At 42.7% G+C, this 21,768-nt stretch overlaps 1 protein-coding gene across 1 annotated transcript in view; it reads right to left on the minus strand.

Annotated features, from left to right (window-relative positions):
- The window catches only part of SEMA3A (semaphorin 3A), a 196,935-nt gene that overhangs the window by 58,669 nt on the left and 116,498 nt on the right, over positions 1-21,768 (minus strand). Inside the window, exon 5 of the mRNA XM_035137741.3 lies at positions 6,232-6,325. Coding sequence (XP_034993632.1) covers positions 6,232-6,325 — 94 coding nt within the window. The remainder of the gene's footprint in view (positions 1-6,231; positions 6,326-21,768) is intronic.

Here is a 21,768-nt window from a genome sequence, read left to right on the forward strand (position 1 = left end):
ACCTATCGGAATTTATTACAAAGGAGCAAACAGAATGCCAGTGTACGACACGCATGGCTGTTGAAAGCTATTTGCACGGGCAGAGCACTGCTCTAGCAAAACACAGAAGATCAGCCTGATAACTCCCCAGTACCAAGACTGAGGAAATGAAGCAGATTTTTGGAATGTAGTTGGCTAGCCACAGATGCGCAAGGAGCTGTATTGGTGCCACACACACACACACACACACCGGCCCCTTGCACCCTTTGCAAGGAGATGTCTCCAAAGCCAGAAGAGACCATGAGCCAGAAACTCAAAAAGTTGGCTTTTCATCACCTCTTCCAATCAGCCAGTGACTTCCGTGGCCAACGGGGTTGGGTCTGCTCTGTTCTTCCTTCGTCAGTCTGCCTGCCCATCTGCCTGCCTTCCTGCCTCCTTCATTCCCTCCACTCGCTGCTTTTACTCCTAGCCACTCTGAGCCAGAGTGGAGATTTTTGTGCCCCGCTGAGCCTGCTCCTTTGGTGGGGCCATTCTGACCATCCCCTAGTTATGCCTCTGGTTGCCAGCAGTCACTTGGCTTGGGGGCTCAAGGGTTGTGGTTACAGATTTCTGCCCAGATGCTTCTGAGTGCCTGCAGCCCCCTTCAGCTGCCCTGGAGGCACAGCAAGTGGGCCTTGGCAACTGGCCTGCCAGGGTTTCGGGCCAACCCTGTTGGCCCACAGCTGAACCTGTTTCTTTAGTATACAGGGGACTGCAGTTGACACTGGAATGACCGTGCTTGCTTTGATTCTGCTTTAGGAAGGCTCATGGAGCGCTGAATAAGGACCTTTGCCTTTCAAAGCAAAAATCATGGAATGAACTGACTGGTTATTAAAGTTCAGGTATTCCATTTGTCACGGCCCCAGCAAATGCCCTCGACAGAATTTAATATGACTTTGTTGGAAACAAGCTTATTAGTTCCAAGGCATGCTCATATTTTCCATGCCAATTTTAAAATACATTTCCATGGTGGGGCAGCCATGTCTGATCATGCCTGCTGGGAAAGTTGAGCCGCCTTCCCTTGAAAGGCTGAAAGCAGGGCTGCGCATCATAAGAGTCGGGATGGAAGAAAACATGATAGTGGAAATAGGTGGGATGAGAGGAAGATTAAAAGAAACAAGGTCTCTTCTACCCAGCTAGGAGGTATAATCAAAATCGAGTGAAAGAGAACAGCACATTAATTACCTATTTATCATCTTTCTGTCTCATCTGCCACTTGCTATTTTTAAAAGGAGAGACAATCACTTAATTATAGCTCTTATTATGTACTGTGCTTGAGAAAATGCCTTTGATGCCTCTGTTAGCCTTTACTTAACTTTACCCCCATTTGCTTGTCAGCTCTCCCCAGAGACTTGGGAGGAATCAATATAAATCAAAGGAAAGACAAGAAGGCTGCTTTCATTTCATCGTTGTCAAAGAGGGGAAGAGGTCACCCAGAGCAAGAGATTTCAGAAGCCAGAGTATGTGTGTGTATATATATATTCATTCATTCGTGTGTGTGTGTGTGTGTGTGTGTGTGTGTGTGTGTGGGCGTGTGTTTAAAACCAGACGTTTGCAGTATTTCCCCCCCCCCATACATTATGGGGCTTCTGTGTAAAAGGATTGTGCTCTGTGCACAGAGAGACATTGAGGTCCCCATCCTTCCCACAGGATTTAGTGGAGGGGGCACACTGCAGACCCCTCCACAAAAGCCCAATGCTTCATTTCCCCCATAGCAATGACAGGCAACAATTTGTTTCTTGGTGCCCTCTGGGATACTGGCCCAAGTTTCATGGATCTTGGATTTTGTTTCTTGGCCATGTTAGCCATGAAGGAGCATCTCCACCTCCATCATTCTGCCCGGACACTGTGGTCCAGCACTGAGGGCCTTCTGGTGGTTCCCTCATTGCGAGAAGCCAAGTTGCAGGGAACTAGGCAGAGGGCCTTCTCGGTGGTGGCACCTGCCCCGTGGAACGCCCTCCCAACAGATGTCAAAGAGGAAAACAATTACCAGACTTTAAGAAGACATCTGAAGGCAGCCCTGTTCAGGGAGGCTTTTAATGTTTAATAGATTACTGTGTTTTATTTTTCTGTTGGAAGCTGCCCAGAGTGGCTGGGGAAACCCAGCCAGATGGGCGGGGTATAAATTAAAAATTATTATTATTATTATTATAGAGAGTGACAGAAAGCTGCGGGATGCACAATATGAGTGGAAAGGGAGAAAGAGAGATGGTTCTTTCAAGCACCTTTGCTGCTGGGATTCAGGTCTCTCCTGGCTGAAAGGTCATGTAATGCTCTGCTTGTCTCACTCTGCATATATCATGGATAATGCTTAGGAGCCAAAAACTTTTCTTTCTTTCTTTTTTACTTGCCCTAACAATGTGCATTGATATGTATGGTCCTTGTCAGAAAAGAACTTAGTAAAGGTATCCATACATTCAGGGAAGACATCCTACGGTAGAAGAAGCCAATGTGTTGCGCTGCCTGAATGTCACATTGTTACGGGTGCGAAACTTAATCCTTTCAAGGTGCCCACTGAAAAACATTGATCTTAATCCACTAGAGGGCTTGCATGGGAATATCCCAAGTTTGGGTGCTCTGTGTATGGTGGCTACTGCTGGTTGAAGCTCTCCTCGGCTTGATTAAAAAAACCGAATCGACCATTGTGAGCAATATTGGAGAATATTAGAAGCAAAGATTGGGTTTTGCCTAGAGTTTGGGACTAACACGTAATGTTGGCTGCCCCTTATGCTGGTTTATAAACAGACATTGTTTGACAGTCCCTTCTATTTTTTTTAAGTTATGGGCACCATCAGGGCTCAGACAGAGCTAAGCAAAAAAAAAAAAAACCCAAATGGTAACCGAAGGGAACAGAAGGAACTTCAGAGGAGAACTGGAACCACAGCAGAAAGGGAGTCACACAATATCTGTGTCTCATTAACCAAGCACAGAGAGCTTTCTCCATATCAAAGTACCTGGAAGCTCTCTTCCGTGTTCTGTTTTTTTTCAAGACTGTTTTCTTTGCTCTTACCAACTTACGGTGTGACCAAAGGCGTCAAGTGTTTTTATAGTCTGTTTGATGCTAGTCTAGTCTTACTCACTGAAGTTAGTGGTCATAACTAGCTTAGGTTCGTTAATTTAAAGGAGCCTAATCTGAGTAGGACTTGGCTGAATACAGCCCAAACATTTCAATATACATCTTAACGGTAGGAGATTCTAATCTGAATGGGCACAATCCCACAGGAAAGTTATTCTGCACATCCATCATTGAGATGAATGGGCATTGAACAAGAGATTCGGAGCTCCTGCTCCACAATTCCGTGGAGCTTGCTAAAGTGAAGCCTAGGGAGTGTCCTTAAAGAAGAACAGATTGTGTAACCTTAGCTATGTTCATTAATAAATAATCTCCATTACTAAAGTACCATAGAAAAATATGCAATTCCCTCTCCCCCTTACTCTTGCTTGGTCTTTAAAATGTTCTCATATTCTTCCTGGACCAGGTAAACTTGATGTGGAAACCTCCTCATGTACACACATAGGGAGGATGCACTAATGAATTGTAGCTAAATGATGCCTCAGAGCTGCGCACATCTCTGCCACAGCTAGCATTTTGCTCAACACACCAGAGTAACGGTTATCATAAATGAACAGCTCTTAAAAGTAATGAAAACCATTTGGAAGGAGATTGAGCAAGAAACATTTAGGGCAGAGGAATTAATAGCTATGAAACATTTAAAATATTGAATTAGGAGTGATTAAAAAACAGTAGTGTGCCCATTTGTGCATTTTAAAAATGTTTTGAGCTTACAAAATTCAATTCCTGACTTGACGTGGCTGGGGGGGGGGAGTTCCTGTTTAGCTGAGATTCCAGTTCACATATTTGTACCTGGCATTGAGTATGCAGGACAGATTAGGGATTCTACTGTTGAATAGTTTTCCTACCTGAGCTGATAAGATACTACTGTTTGATGCATGTTTTTCTTAAACCAACTTCACACGGATTGAAGTCTTTAAGCCGTTCTAAATTTGCAGTGGCGACTGATGCCCATTGAGACTGTTGGGGTGGGAATCAGGGAGCAAAAACAAAAGATGGGAGCCAGAATCATAAAAGGTTCAGCTGAATGATTCCAGTTTTGTCCCCATCCTCCTCATTCCTGCAAGTATAAGGCCGACAGTCACAATGACCCCCCTGGATAGATTTGATGTAAGAAGGTAAGCAAGTGAGGGTTGGCTGATGATAGAGAGATCTTGGTGGTGCACAAATGGACCAGCCTCCCCTGCTCATTCATCTCTAGCCAAGGTGCATGCTGCGCTGATGTGCATATCTATGGGTGCGGGTGGCACTGTGGTCTAAACCACTGAGCTTCTTTGGCTTGCTGATTGAAAGGTTGCTCTTTCCTAGCTCCTGCCAACCTAGCAGTTTGAAAGCACGCCAGTGCAAGTAGATAAATAGGCACCACTGTGGCAGGAAGGTAAACGGCATTTCAGTGCGCTCTGGTTTACATCACAGTGTTCCATTGCGCCAGAAGTGGTTTAGTCACGCTCGCCACAGGACCCGGAAAGCTGAAAGTGAGATGAGTGTTGCACCTTATAGTCACCTTCGACTGGACATAACTGTCCATGGACCATTTATCTTTACCTTTTTCTATGGGTGAAAGACTCCCTGGAAAAGACCCTGATGTTGGGAAAGATTGAGGGCACTAGGAGAAGGGGACGACAGAGGACGAGATGGTTGGACAGTGTTCTCAAAGCTACGAACATGAGTTTGACCAAACTGTGGGAGGCAGTGGAAGACAGGAGTGCCTGGCGTGCTCTGGTCCATGGGGTCACGAAGAGTCGGACACGACTAAACGACTGAACAACAAATAGGTGAAAGAGCTCTGAAACACACTGACGTGGGGGGGGGATTCACTGTGCTCTAAGGCAGTAATGTGGATGCCCCCTCAGGTAGAATAGACAAGATGAGGCTCGATGGATGAATAGTCTGACCTAGTATAATAAGGCAGCTTTCTGACCTCCAGAATAATGTTAAAAGCCATCACCTCTGCTCCTCATATTGATCTCTGTCTTCCTTAACACCTTGCCCCCAATTCCATATGCCTTCCACACAAAGAAAGGATTTGTGAAAAAAGAAAAAAGAGAATACGAGAGGAATACCCCAAAACCCCAAAATCGTTGTAATAGTGTAAGTCCACATGAAAAAGGAATGTGAGAAGACAGCACTCCATTGACTTCATTTGGCTACATGCCATGAGGTTTGCGTAAGACGCCCTTGCCATCATACTCTTTCTTGCCTGAATATTAATGCAAATAGGGAAGTCAGCCTTTCTGGAGAAGCAGCACCACAAATTAAAGTTGCCCCAGGCACTAATTTATATCCCCGTCTTTTCAGACATACTTTCTCTCCCTTCTGTTTTGAGTAAATACGGGGTGCAAGTTGCAGCAAGGCAGTGACCTCAGGGGAGGAATCACCTGAACTTTCAGATGCAGGAAAAAGCATCAAGGGTTGGTTAAAAGTTTAGAATTACTCTTCTTAAGTGCAGAAGAAGTGAAACTCATATTGAAATGCTTTCCGTCCCCTGAAGAACATCTAGAAGATAGGGAGCAATGTTCTTTCTTTAAAAAGCGTATCTTTGTTGCTCAGGTAACATCAAGCCACTAATCACTTTCTGAATTTCCTGTGCCTTCATGATAATGAAATACCAACTGCCTCCACACATGTTCAAATTCTAATTTTGTTGAATGTCCACAATTTTCTAGCAAGGAAACCTGTGAGGTTTTTCTACAGCCTATTCAGGCACCATGCCTCCCAGAATTATTCCTGGGTAAGGGGGTAGAGGGTGGCACAGCGAAGCACACAACAAAGAGAGTCTGAAGGGGTGCGTCTGCCCTAAACACAAAGACCATGTGCATGATTTAAGAACCAGAATTTTGCACTGTTGCCATTGTCCATAAGTTCACATTCATAATGTAATGATTGCACTATTGTAAAGATTGGAATTTCCCAAGTGGCATGTCTATCATCAGAAATTATGGATTGCTATTGTTGTGTAGGATTAAGCGTGTCTTCACTTGTGATGCAGCCAAATAAAACCACATTCCATTTCTCCCTGGGAAGATGTTGAAAGAAGGAAGCAGAGCCTCTGATAACCATCGGGAACAGGAAGAAGCAGGTAACTATAGATAAAGCCTATTTTATGAAAATAAACAAACAAACAAATAACTAAATCCTACCTATCAAAAGAGAAGCCGTCAGCAGTTTGGGGTCATAGGGGCTCTTTCCTCTGCCGTTTTCAAAATGTGAATCTTCCAGCTTAAAAATATTGTCCTGCAGAGGAAGAAGGAAGAAATAATTAATCTAGCCAAACATGGAGACAACTGGGTATGAATTATTAGTCCATCAGTTCAAGCACACTCAGTAAAATTTGTTTGTTACCATAGTATGGATTTTTATGCTTTTATATTGTATTATATTGCCCTGTGATTCCCGTATAAAGTGTGGTTCAGAAATTTAATCAATAATAAAAGAAAGAATAAACCCCAAGCTTTTTGTTACTTCATCTACACTTTATTAGAGTTGGTTTGTTTTTCTACTTCTGCATGCAGAACTTTTGAGAACTGAACTGGAAAGCCAGAGAATGTTATTTTCCTCCCAGTACCCTTAGCAGAAGTTGGCCCGTTACTTGTTAGTGCAGAATTATTCTTTTCTACAGAGGTCATCCCACATTCACAACCTCATATGCATAACTGCATTAATCCATCCCCATGAATTATGGGATGCAAAGTGAAGAGATAACGGAAGTGAAACAGTTGAGGGAAATGTAGGGCAATTGCCACAAAAGAGCAGTTGTCTCGAGTGTGTAGCTGTGGGAAAACACACCAAAACACAAGGTTAATTTGCACAGTCTGTGGGTGATTTGGGATTGTTTAGGTCGACGTTTAAATGCCAAGGATTCATGTTTTTATTTAATTCAGTTTACCCATGTCATTAGTAGAACAGTAGGACTTACTTATTCAGACACCCCAGAAGGGCAAGCTAAGTTTTTTTTTGGGGGGGGGGAGGCTCATAAGAGGAAAGGGTGTCTGGATTAAAGAATGAACTCAACAAATTTTATTAATGAAAGCTCTAATGAGAAACATAAACTACAGTACAGGAATTAAAAGGAGGGAAATCCACATTAAATAAATTTGGACAAGCGAAGCATTTCTGATGCTTGACTCAGTCTATTGCAATATGTTTCATTTTTGTTCTGGTAGTTTTAAAAAAAATATTACAATATGTACTATTTTCCAAACTGGCTTAAATGGCTGAAGGCTGATTTATATATTTAGCATAATCATATGGTACAGCCTTCTGGGGCTATTATTCTCCAGAATGTAGGTAATAGATTGCATTTTTAATACTTCTTGGCATAAAAAACAGGGAGAGGACTAAGAGAAAACTTTTTTGCTATATGCTAGTCAACGTGTGTGTGTGTGTGTGTGTGTGTGTGTGTGTGTGTGTGTGTGTGTGTTGAAAAATGTGGTCCCTTCTCATAATCTGAGGTGGTACAGGCCTGAAAAGACTAAATGTGTAGTTAGTTCTGACTTCTCAGGAAAGGTTCGGCTGAGTCTTTGGCTTCTAGGCAGCTACGTATCTGTGTGCATGGTAGTAAAACACTAAAGAGGAAGTCCTGCCTCCTCAACATGATTCTCGGCTCTGATTTGCAGCAACTCCGCCAATGGTTAGGCAAGAATCTTTCCCATCCAGATTTCCTTTTCATAACCATGGACTGAATTTGGGGACCTTCCACATCCAAAGCATGTGATGTCTTAACCTATGGCCCAAGATATTTCCTTTCTGCTTTGGCAAATAAATAGTTGCACCACACACAAAACACACACTCCATGTTGTGAATAAACTGCAGAATCTCACTTCCATTTTTTTCACCCTTAGATTGATCGTATTCATTTTCAGTTGTTCTTCCCTTTATGAGTCTAATCCCAAACTGTTTCCCACCCCTTGAATTTAGGTGCTGGTGCTGGGATTGAGAAGGAGAGAACAAAGGAAGTGAAACTGCCTTCCCTCACCTGCCTTTTTGGGTGGCGACGACAAAAGTTGTGGTTGGGACAGTAGTCACCAGTAGCACTTCTCCTGTCTGCATTTGGATGGCTGCTGCCATTTTGTTTTGCCTAGAGTGCCCTTAGAACGGTGTTACATGACACCATTCTAGACCCAACAAAATCTTGGCTATCAACAGAAAGCAGTCTGGAGGAAAGCTATTGACACCCTGTTCACAACATTCACTCCATCTCCTGATATAACTGAAATTCATTCTCTCTCTGGCCCCCAGACATCCTCTCCAGCATTAGGCATGCCCACCACCCCTTTTGCCCCTTCATAATTTTGCAGTATGATATCAGTCACCATTTGAGCCAGTGTGGTGTAGTGGTTAAGAGCGGTGGACTTGTAATCTGGTGAACCGGGTTCACTTCCCCACTCCTCCACATGCAGCTGCTGGGTGACCTTGGGCTAGTCACACTTCTCTGAAGTTTCTCAGCCTCATTCACCTGCAATGCAGGAATCTCAGAGGCATCCAGCCTCCAAGGAAGGAGAGTCCACCACCTCTGGAGGAAGTCCATTCCACTGTCAAACAGCTCTTACTGTCAAGAACGTTCTTCCTGATGTTGAGCTGGAATCTCCTTCCTTGTAACTTGAATCCATTGGTATGGGTCCTACCCTCCAGAACAGGAGAGGGAATGTGGGGAATGAGGGGTTGACTCTCAGCTCAGACTGTCCACCTGGGTTGGTGGGGGAAGCCGAGAGGTGCACCCTCAGTTTAGCTTTCAAGGCGAGCAGGCAAATATTATCATTATTTCATTATTATTATTATTATTATTATTATTATTATTATTATTCTGAAGATCACAGGGCAGTTTACAACATAAAAACACCAAACCAAACCAATAACCCCCCCTCCCACAAATGTGTTTAAAAAGCCATAATTGTTTGATCAGTCAAAGGCCTGCTTGTAGAGAAACATGAGACTAAAGTGTCATTTGGAACCAACGTGATGTCACACATTTGAAGGAAAACAGCAGGATGGCACCCTCATGACTCTCACTTTAAGCATTAAAGAAGCACACACTTTTAATGGGCTTGCCAAATTTCTTAGCATGAATAATCTAAGTTGCTGAGATCTTATGTATATGTTGCTGAGATCATTTCAGAGAAAAAGGATCCTCCAAACACCAAAGGATCTCATGCTTCTTCCATCTGAGTGACCAACGTAATCCAGCAGAAACAATCCCAAAACTGCATGAATGTCACGTTATCCTTGACTGATTAGTAAGGACTTCAAAAATGCCATATTCCCGGTATTCCAGACATAAGATACCATCAAGGATATTGAACAATTCTCAGAGGACATTGAGAATTGGAATCTCTTTGTGTAGCAACATTCAGGGTTGTCATGTATAATATATCACTTGTACTGCTGTCTGGCTTACATATGGTGACCTCTGGAAAAAATAAATGCTATGCTTTTGCAATGAGTGTTCCTTCTAGGCAAATTATTAAGTGGACAGCATATGCAAGCAATAAGATCCACTATCCTAAAATCAATCCAACTGAGCGCTTTCCTTATTAGCATTGTACCTTAACTTATTCTCTTCCCCCTCCCCAGTTTTCATGATACATTTGGATGAGGAATTGTGGACTGTAATTGCTTTAACAGATAAGTTGCTACTTTGTTAAATAACCTATTGGTGTATATACAAAACTGCAACATCCCATTATTATTATTTTAGCTTTCAAGATCACTCCATTCCACCTTGTTTTTTTGGATTTCCTGTGTACAGTGAGCCTATGGAGAGAGGTCATGCATCACAGGAAATAACAGCAGCACCAGCACCAGCTTTTTATTCATTATTGAACTCTAGTGATGCAAGGGCTATAGCTCTGTCTTCAGCCTTGGTTTTGTCCCATTGAAAATAAATGCATTTCCCAGGATGCAATTTCATTCAAAGTTCTGATAAGGACACTTGTCAACACACCCAAGAAGATGTGAGACAAGAAAGATGGGTAACAAGTTACAGTTATTAAAATATAACTGCTATAGAATCTGCCAATCAGAATAATTCAACCAAATTCACCAAAACCAATGAGGTTCGGGTGGTGAGGTGGGTTGATGGCAGCATTTCAGCTCCCAAATTGCCCCATGGGCTTGCCCACATTACCCCTGAGCATACCTGCCAAGTTGCTGTCAGAGAAATAAGGGACCGGGTCGGAAATAGCAGACTGGAAGTAGCGCTGCCGCCATTTTGGAACTGGGCGGAGCATGCTCAGAAGTGACTTTTGATGCTGCTTTGCCCAGTTCCAAAATAACCGCCATGCCAGAATAAACCGGGGGGGGGGGGGGAATCCGTTTTTTCCACTAGGAACAGCTGGAAAAACGGGGATTTCCCGGGGAAAACGGGAGAGTTGGCAGCTATGCCCCTGAGGGGCTGTCCATTTCTCTTCTTCTTGCAGGGAAAGAGAGTGTGGCAAATGTGTCCCCCTCCCCAATACGGGAATTAACGGAATTCTCAAGAGGAAGGGATTTAGCAAATTTAATCCGAAGTTCAACCAAACAAAGTCAAAGTTGTTAGACTCAGAATTGCTTTGAAGGAGCACAAGACCAAAATGTCCTAAATGTGAACAAAAAGAAACTTAGGAACACTGATGGAGGAGGAGTTCCTTGGGACTGCTTTCTGCAATTGACTGACTCCATCTGATACTCAACTTGCCTGTGGATCAGAATTCAACTACTTATTGGGTTCTGAACTTCTCTAGATTTTACAATGCTATTTTGGTGCAGACTAAGTGCAAATAAAAATACATATTTTATGTAAAAAAAAAGTATACAAAATGTATTTCATGGAAAAACACATTGGAAAAACACTGAAAAGCATGTCTTTTATGTGGAAAGTTTTATTGCAAGACTGCAGTTCAGGCCTATGGTGTTTGTGTTGTGAAATCTCATCAGGGCCTATTCTGCCTCTCATGCTATTTAATACTGGCATCGGTGGATTTGGAGAATGATGCCATCAGGATATGGATAGGGCTACGTCCTCTCTCCCTATCCATCTAAATCAGGGAGGGGGTATCGAGGGGCCATAATAGTGCAATCTTTCCTGGGTGGGGTGGCACTCCCTCTGAAGGAGCTTGGCGGTGTCTCATTGATTCCAAGCTTGCGCTCAAAGCCCCGGTGGCTTCAATGTCAAAGAGTTGTTAGCTACAGAAACTTCCCCTTTCCTAGACCTCTCCTTTCATAGTCACTAGACCACGTTCTAATAATGTCCTGAAATCATAGTCAAGTCACATGTGGACTGGTCAATTAAATAATCAATTAAATCTGCACATTTTATTTTGATTCATTTATAGAAGTGTTTATATACCACCCACTCACATAAAATGCCATTGTGGTGAACAACATAAAATACGGCAAAAGAATATAAACACAAGAGTGACTGGCCCCTCTAAGAAAGGGAATTATAAACAACTGAATAGGTCTCTTGGCATGAAAAAGTCTTACAGAGGGATGTCTCTGTATTCCACAACTTGGGCCTGGCTGGAAAAACAATTATTTAGACCTTGATATTTGGGAGGCACTCCTTCCTGGGAGAGGAGGAGACATCTTTCTTTTAAGATGATGTAAAATACATTAAAACTATTAGTATTATTATTTTTTATACCAAAGTTGACTCCCTAATTAATTATAGCACATCAAATTTGTTTAGTGAATTAGTTTTAGAAGATTAATCACGTAAATGCTACAATCCTAATATTTACAATGCCTGAAACAGAGATCCACATGTATTTTATGATCTTCCCCATTAATAAATAAGGAATGTTGATAAATCCCTGGACAACAGCTACTGTACGTTCATATGTTAGTGACTGGGATAACCATTGCACCATGTGCAAAGAACATGCTTCAAACAGCCTTACAACCTTTGATCTTCACACCTATTCTTGGTTAATTGCCAGAGGCGATAATAGGCAACAATCCACAATGTTTTATTATTATATGATAATATATACTAGTTTCGCACATTCAAGCAAGGCAACATTATCTTGTGAATAATGTAAGATAAGAACCACTGTGATCAAAAGTGCTGGAAATGTCAGTCCAATTAACTTAATAGCCACAAGATGTTAAAACATCATAAATTTAGGCTTGGTTGATTTCTAAACCTTCAGAGCACATTTGCAAATCCAGGGGCTGGAGGTTTGCATTTTTATATGGACAAAGAGATTTTATCAGCTGCAAAAAGAGACCTCAAGTCAGAGGAAAGTGTTCATGTGGCATATGAGTCATAATGCCTTCCTGCCTATCACAAAAACATTTATCAAATTTGACCATTGTATCAAACGTCCTTGCTGCCGCTCTGGCTGTAATAGGAACAATTAATTTTGGACATGGCAAAATAAATTTACAGCTAGTGGGCAATGGCAAGAGGCTAATTAAAACAGGAGATTCCCCCTACCGGCCGATCTTTCCAGGAGGTCTCTCATAAATAGAAATTCATTATGAAATAGATTAACAATATTACAATCACTGACCATGGGAGAAAGTTCATGAAGCTGTGCATAAGATAAGTGCATAAGATACAACATCAACATCTACAGTTTTCCTATGACCATCATTAGTCCCGTTCATGTCTACTGGCCTTTGTCTTGTCAGTGGAAGGTTAACATCACGGGGCTCTTACAAAATCAAGTCGTAATAACTACACATTCCGTGTGAAGCAATGCCTTTCAGGCACAAGTCTTCATGAGACTATGAAGCAATACTCTGGAGTTACCTAGGAACATGTTCACACATGAACATTCATCACAAATATTGAGGCTGTGCACTGGCACCCTGATCCAGCCCAGGGCCTCAATCCATGGCCCCCCAGTTTGGGTGACCCACCCTGGGCAATCAGGGACCGCCTGCCCTGTATCCAAAGCAATCTGGAGGCAGGACTAAGGGCTTCTAAAACCCTATTTTAAGCATGAGGTTGGAGGTGGGAAAAGGAGGAGAACCTATGTATTCTTCTTCCTCCTCGCAAGTTCAATCCTGCAAGGGGCTGTCCCTTTATGAGCAGCTTCACTGTGTGCCATAGCTGCCAAGTTTTCCCTTTTCTCGCGAGGAAGCCTATTCAGCATAAGGGAATTTCCCTTAGAAAAAGGGATAACTTGGCAGCTATGCTGGGTGCTCAGAGGCCACTCAGGGAGAAGCAAGCAGCACACACAGGCTCAGATCTTGTGCATTACTGTAGCTTTATTTTCCGTATTTCCCCCCCCACACACACACACTCCGCTAACACCAAATTGTGAAATTTGCATTTACGAGACACGCTGCCAGCCCACCCTACACCTAAATAGTATCCACTTTGGGAATGCAAAGGGTATGGATGTGAGATTTGGGTTTTTTCCCTTGCACTAATATAAAACAGCTTTCTCCTTTTGCTTTTTTAAAAAATAAATAAATAAATAAATAAATAAATAAATAAATAAGGGGCAATAAAACCCCACGTACTAATACATGGTATTGTTGAAAAATGAAATTACCTTTGAAAAGATTAATTCCATTGTGTGCCTGGAGATGTAGGTTCTAGTAGACATAATTATAACGTCTTTCCCTGACAAGTTACAATTACTCTGCAGAGTTTTAAGGAAGCCTATAAGTTCCCCCCCCTTCCCTTTTACATACATCAAGAGTACATACACATATTCTCCCCTGAGCAACACAAATGCTTCTTATTCAAAAACAGATGTATTCTGGCACAGGCGGTTTGCTGTGTATTGAAAAAAATATTCATGTTAAAGACAGTTTCCTGATTCAGAAGCCACCCAATTTTTCTTCATGCATTATGAGTGGACCATTAGAACTGGTGATGGTTCAAACCAGTGCTTTTTTTCCTGGGGGGGGGGATGCAGGGGTACACATACCCTTAAACATTTTGTGACTCTAAGTTTGGCCACATTGAGGGGCAGTATTTCAATTTGAGCAGGAAAATGAGAGTGCCCCTAAACATTTTTTTAAAAGAAAAAAGCACTGTTTGAAACAGACTTGCACACATGTATCAGAATTGATAAAACCATTCTCTCAATTCCACTCTATTCTGCAATCCTGGGGGCTCTGCTCCTGTTGTCTCCCAGCGAGAAAGGGGAATATTTGGGATTTTGGCAAGAGATTTTGCACCTCCTAATCATGTTTGTTCCTCCAGATGTATGAATGCAGAAATAATTAAAGGTTGGCTTCCCCAACATAAAAGCATTTTCCTGCTATTGCTGCCTTTCTGCAGAAACACACCACCTGGATTTTGCGGAGGGGGGGAGGTTTATGTTGGCAATTATTTTCTGTAGCCCTGCACCAGCATACTGATGCACAATGAAACAACTAAACCTCCACAACTCTCACTTGGGGTGATTTTTTTTTAAATTACCTTGTCAAGCATATATTTCCCAAATTGGTATATGCCAAATTATCACAATAAAAGGGGGAAGGAGCAGGAAGACTTGGAGGGGAGAGGGGAGAAATACTGCCATTTTTTTCTCCCAGAAGGCGAGAGCAGCTCTTTTAGAGGTATTTCTAAGCAGCACTAAGAGTCACATTTCGTGGGAAATCTCCCATTGGTGGGATCCCTTCAGTGGCAGGATTTCCCCGCAGACTGCAGCAGGGGAAGAAAGGATTAAACTCTCCCATTGCAAATGTCTGCAAAGATGAATTTGACAAAACGTGTAATGCTAAGTCCAGCACTGCACTTAGATGCAACCCTAAACCCATCTCCAAAAATGCAAGAATAGTCTTTTTGCCCAGGTCTGTTTCCATCCTTGAGTGACACGCGTAAGCCCCTTGACAGGCAGAAAACAGGAAACAAGAGAAACTAGGAAGTCCTTATGTTAGCAAAGACAAACCTAGACAGGATCTTAAAAAGCAGAGACATCACCTTGCCGACAAAGGTCCGTATAGTTAAAGCTATGGTTTTCCCAGTAGTGATGTATGGAAGTGAGAGCTGGACCATAAAGAAGGCTGATCGCCGAAGAATTGATGCTTTTGAATTATGGTGCTGGAGGAGACTCTTGAGAGTCCCATGGACTGCAAGAAGATCAAACCTATCCATTCTGAAGGAAATCAGCCCTGAGTGCTCACTGGAAGGACAGATCCTGAAGCTGAGGCTCCAATACTTTGGCCACCTCATGAGAAGAGAAGACTCCCTGGAAAAGACCCTGATGTTGGGAAAGATGGGGGGCACAAGGAGAAGGGGACGACAGAGGACGAGATGGTTGGACAGTGTTCTCGAAGTTACGACCATGAGTTTGACCAAACTGCGGGAGGCAGTGCAAGACAGGAGTGCCTGGCGTGCTCTGGTCCATGGGGTCACGAAGAGTCGGACACAACTAAACGACTAAACAACAACATGTTAGCAAAGGTGGAAATTAATTTTAGGTGGTGTGCTGGGGGGGAAGTCAAGAGCAGCCAAATTGGGTAGCTTTTTTGCATTTTTTTTAAAAAGAAAGGTGACTGGGCTATTGTTATTTTTCATGTTTCTAGCAAGCCACACTGCAAGCTGATGCCTACATCAGAGGCAGATTTTGGTAACGTGGTGCCCTGAGTGAGGACAAATTTTGGCACCCCTCCCCAAAAAAATTCTTATTTTCACAATAATTCTTTTTCCTACAGTTGTTTTTTTATGGATCTTCTCAGTAGGTACCCAGATAAATATAGGTTTTTAATGATGATGATGATGCACCCCCTCTGGAACTGCCTACATAGCAGGTGTTTAATGGAGGCCATTTAAGTGCTATCTTGTCCCTCTTTCTGTCCTCAAGCTGTGACCAGATGCAGAAGCCATGGCTTCAACAGGAGCCAAAACATGTTTCTCACCTCCAGCCTGATGAGATCTTGAAACCTTGCATACAGCCTTGTGAAATTTTGGTTGACGTACTGAAGGTATTACCCTAAAAATTGTTAGGAGTGTCCTACTCTCGTTTAGGACCCTGGTAGAGACACATGCCCGACTGGCATGTTCTCTCCCTCCTGGTCGTTCGTTCGGGAGCTTCAAAAGCTTTCTTCTGCCCGAACATTACAGCAACTAATGCCAAAAGGCATTAGCACACTTAGGGATCCGCAGAGTATTCACAGTTTGCGTAACAGACCTCAGTAGCGCAGCATTTTGGCTAATCTACATTTATTTACATATAATATACTCAGAGCATTCTGCCTTAGCTCCTTCCTCTTTCTCATCAGACAGCAGAGAGAAAGAACAAAGGACAATAGTCCCATTTCACAGAACACAGTAACACAAACACCCTTCCCACACTGTGGAATGAAAACATACACCATCATGTGATAGACAACAATCCCATGACTGCAGACACGGGGAATGAATCTCCAACAAAATTGATGTGTCCAGTTGAGCTGTTTTCAGTAGAACCTGTGTGGTGGCCATGGGGGAAAACCAGACTCTTCCTGCCCACCAGCCCTGGTGCTGAAATCAGCTTTCATCATGTCAAGGGCACACTGTGATAGCGTGCAACAACACCTCACATATGCACCTCACATGCAAGCAAATGCACCTGGCTGGCTCAACAAGATTGGGAGTCAGTCCAGAGTCACCTCCTCCTCTGATCACTATCACCAATGTAGTAAGGAGAACAGCATCACAATCCATTTGATTATATAGCAATGTGGGGTTGAAAATATATTATTTTTTTTGCAGGGAAAATGAATTCCCTGCAAAATAAAAGACATTTCAAACTCACCAGGAGGTGAAATCTTCAAATTATGTAGAGTGCAGTATCCACAACAAAGGCACCTGGTTCTACAAAGCATCTGGTAAAGATATTCCAGAAAACAATAAAGGCTGACAATTTCAGATCCAGCCCCTCAACCCCCTCAACAAGTATGCCAAGGCTGACTATGCATCTGTTATTTGTACTGCTGTTTCTATTTTGGATCAAGCTTCACTTATTTTTGGCTTGAGGGTTTGTTTGTTTTTCTGCAGTGGTTAAACCAGCTTCAGGTAAGTTTAATAAATAAGCCATTTTCGAGAACTACTATTGTATTTAAAGTGGGTAGCAGGTTTAGTGCCCTCTGGTCATTCTACCTAGGGGATACCAACCTCATTATGCAGCCTGGAATCTCTCGAGAGGACCACTTTTGTGGGAAAACACACTTCTCACCCTCAAATCACTTCTGGAGAGCAGACTAGTTCTGAAGAATAACATATGGTCCACCTCTACTTTTGGAGGTAGCACTGAGGTCTTATAACCCATTGGTACTGTTCTGGTTGCGATTGCTGGGAGCTTGAGGTAACTGCAACATATAGAGAACCAAAGGAGGCCACAAAATACTGACTCAGACCATTGGTGCATCAAGCTCAGTATCGCCTACACCAGGGGTTTCCAACAAAATTTTCTCGAGGACCCCTCATCGAGCCGCTATTGTGACAAGGACCCCCATTAATTCCTAATCCTAAAATTAAAAAGTGAGAGCCAAATTAAGAGTCTTTTTATATTTTATATTTATACGTTTTTTACAGTTGCTTGAACATCAAACACATTTTCTTCCTCTTCATCTGTAGGCCTTTGTCGTTTTAACGAACCACTTTTTAACCAACGGTCCATTTTTAACTACGCGAACTGTAGCTTCCGCGAAAAACAACACTTTGTTTACAAACACTACTGTTTTGCAAAGAGGCAGCGCGCGCCAGGGAGGAGGGAGGGGAATGGAGAAGACAGGGTACCTGCGCAGTAGCGCACAAATGAAGCCGACGCGCGCAAAGCATCTTGGGGAGGTGAGCGTTAGTAGAATGCGCACGCTGCCTCTTTGCAAACAGTAGTGTTTGTAAAGCACCACTTAACGGCATACAGCAGAACTACTGCCTCTATCTAATTCTAGTTTTGCGCTAGACTCTGCTCATGCAGGAAGTGGCCAAAACAAAAAATCTGTTATCATACAAAATATATTTAATATATTTTTTATTCTAATAGCATCCTACGGACCCCTCTGGCATAGCTCGCGGACCCCTGGGGGTCCCCGGACCACCTGTTGGGAACCACTGGCCTACACTGACTGGCAGGAGCTCTCCAGGATTACAACCAGGAGTCTCTCGTAGCCCTACCTGGGGATTGAACCAAGGACCTTCTGCACGCCAAGCAGATGATCTGCCACTGAGCTATGACCCATCCCTCCTGTAGAGAACTCTGCCTGAGACCTCCTTAAAGAACCTCCATTCCCAGGGCTCTCTGAGGAAATGGGAATTGACTATGAAACCAGTGCTCATCTGTGATGCAGACACACTCTTTGATTTCAAATGCTGTAACTTCACACCATTAATTCCTTTCAAAATCACTTCCATGGACACTTAAGGTAGCTCAGACTAATTCTTTTGAGCCTCAATAGATGTCGCACAGTGCTGAAAAAGGCTCTACACTGTTCCCAGCATTGGTTTCAAAATCTAGTCTTTCAAAATGATTTGGAAGCATCAACAGCTAGAACACCACGGTCTGTTTAGCAACAGGCCACTTTCATATTTTCCCCACCCAACATTTCATACCTATTTTGTTGCAACTGTTGACACTGAGGTCTGTGGGAGGAGCAGAAATAGTACAGAAGGCCAAGATGGAAGTTGAAATAGATGATAATTCTAACTAAAACATGACAAAGCAATGGATAAGGAAAAGAAAATCACCTGTCTGCTCTTGCTCACCTTTGAAAGCTGCTTTCACCCGAGTCAGGCCAGTGACCCAGCTTGCTCTGTGTGGCCTACTTTGATCTGCATTTTACCACTGAGCTTTCCTCTCCCCCCCCCCACAGAGAGAGATTCATTCCTTTCTTTGAGCATATGCAAATTGCCTTATGAAGTTCCACCTGTGTTTCCTTTTGATTACAAGCTGCCATTAATTTAAGGCCCCTGCAATATTGTCTGGCTGTCCTCATAATGAGTTTAAAACCACCCGCAAATCATTCACGCTCTCATCTGAGGTCTCTCTGGGGAGAAAGCAAAATTATTTTGCCACTTGGGAATTGTTTAGAAGCTGCTGAGCGATTTAGGAACTCCCCACAATGACATCCTCCTTTCACAAACCACTTTGAGCTCCATACCAAAGCTATTCATACATGCTATCTAATGGCCCTTAACGTTAACACTGGCTCCCCGCAGGGTTGTGTGTTGAGTCCCCTGCTCTATACCCTCTACACGTATGATTGTACAGCTATTCACTCTAGCAACAAAATCATCAAGTTTGCTGATGACACCACTGTGGTGGGGCTCATTTCTGGGGGGGATGAGTCTGTCTATCGGGACGAGATGGAGAGACTCTATGGTTGGTGTGGAGATGATAATCTAGTCCTTAACCTGGTCCAGTGTGGTGTAGTGGTTAAGAGCAGTAGACTCGTAATCTGGGGAACCGGGTTCACTTCCCCGCTCCTCCACATGCAGCTGCTGGGTGACCTTGGGCTAGTCACACTTCTCTGAAGTCTCTCAGCCCCACTCAAATCACAGAGTGTTTGTTGTGGGGGAGGAAGGGAAAGGAGAATGTTAGCCGCTTTGAGACTCCTTTGGGTAGTGATAAAGCCGGATATCAAATCCAAACTCTTCTTCTTCTTAATACTGTCAAGACCAAGGAAGTGGTGGTGGACTACAGGAAGAAAAAGGCGGCCATTCAGCCCCTGTATATTGGCGGGGACTGGGCGGAGAGGGTGGCTGTATTTAAGTTATTGGGTGTTACCATCGAGCAGAGTATGACCTGGAGCGCGAATACCACTGCTCTGGTGAAGAAGGCCCAGCAGAGAATATATTTCCTCAGACTTTTAAAAAAGAACAAGCTGAGTGAGAGACTGCTGGTGTCCTTCTACTGAGGCTCCATAGAGAGCATTCTTACATACAGGTACTGTATCTGTGCTTGGTTTTCCAGCTGCACAGTCATGGATAGGAAAGTGCTCCAGAAGGTCATAACCACAGCCCAAAAGATTATCAGCCATCCTCTCCCATCTCTGGAAGAACTATACAGCTCCCGTTGCCTTAAAAAAGCAAAAAATATTTTACAGGATTCATCTCATCCTGGATATAGTCTTTTTGCACTGTTGCCTTCGGGCAAGAGATACAGAACAATTATATAAAAGGATGCCATATAGAGGAGGGAGAAAGGTTGTTTTCTGCTGCTCCAGAGAAGTGGACACGGAGCAATGGAATTCAAGCTACAAGAAAGAAGATTCCACCTAAACATTAGGAAGAACTTCCTGACAGTAAGAGCTGTTCGGCAGTGGAATTTGCTGCCAAGGAGTGTGGTGGAGTCTCCTTCTTTGGAGGTCTTTAAGCAGAGGCTTGACAGCCGTATGTCAAGAATGCTTTGATGGTGTTTCCTGCTTGGCAGGGGGTTGGACTGGATGGCCCTTGTGGTCTCTTCCACTCTATGATTCTATGATTCTATGAATAGATTAAAAAAACAGTCTCTATCCAAGAGCTATAACCATCTTAAATGCTGTAACTAAATAATATGTACCCGGGAGTTGTGATGAGCGTATATGTATGTGTGTGGCTGTAATTCTGTTTTTGTATTATTTTTTAATGGGCTGGCATTCAATTTTGTTGTACTATGTACAATGACAATAAAGTATATTCTATTCTGTTCTGTTCTAATGGGGGGGGGGCGATACCATTGCTATATGACATGTAACTGCATTGTTTTCTTTGATCACGTTTACTTCTGCTTTCCCACATTTTACCCCTTGGTTGTTTTTCTCATTTCAAAAATTGAGGATCGTTTTGACACATATGCTGAACTGCCATTGAAATCAATGCCCTAAAAGGGGGTTGTGTCCAGTTTCAGTCGTATTCAGTGTAGACCCTGTGAAATTAATGGGCTATGAATTTCAATTGGAATTTCAGGACAACTTAGCTAAGTACAACTCAAAGTTCACTGGGTTTTGGAAGTGAAGGCAACCCTGTATCAGAAAAGTTTTAATGACTAATGTTTGGCAATTTTTTAGGTGCTGTAAGACGTCCAGAGTGGCTGGGGAAACCCAACCAGATGGGGAGGGTATAAACAACAAAAAAGTTGTTGTTATTATTATTGTTATTATAAGTTTATTTTGTTGTTGTTGTTGTTGTTGTTGTTGTTGTTGTTGTTGTTTTGCTTCATACGCTTGAAGACTGTAAGCTCCCTTGGGTCTGCTTCCAAGCATTTGTAACAAGTACATACTATGTAGATTCACTGCAACACTGAAACATTAATTGCATCTCCTGCCTCTGGCATTTAACTTTCAGGGATGAAGCATTTTGTTTCTATGTCCTATGACCTGAATTCAGACTTGTCACGATGTGAAAAACATTAATGGAAGCCATCTAATTTCCTCCTCTGCACTGCTTGTATTCCACCTACTATTTAAACATTACATCGTCTTTATTTAAAATAAGTTCCAAAGATTTCAACGGTCATGCTTATGCTATACGGAAATTCTTGCTTTATTGGAGGAACTGGCAAAATTCTCAGCAGTATTCAATACAGTCAAGATTTCACCACTGGAAAAATATATTACTTTGGGTTTCCTTTGAGTTGCTTCTTTCATAAGGCTCTGCTCAGACAAGAGCAAGATCCCATAAATGCTTTAAATCTCCACAGTCCTGCCTTTCTGACACTATTCAGACATCTGTTTAGAAGTATTTATTATGTCTGACACTTATGGATATATACAGAACTTACAAAAATCTTATAAATGGCCTAGCTGATTGCTAAAGGTCAATCAAATAACT

Source organism: Zootoca vivipara, chromosome 5 (genome assembly GCF_965207765.1).
Source record: "Zootoca vivipara chromosome 5, rZooViv2.hap1.1, whole genome shotgun sequence".
Classification (NCBI taxonomy): Eukaryota; Metazoa; Chordata; class Lepidosauria; order Squamata; family Lacertidae; genus Zootoca; species Zootoca vivipara.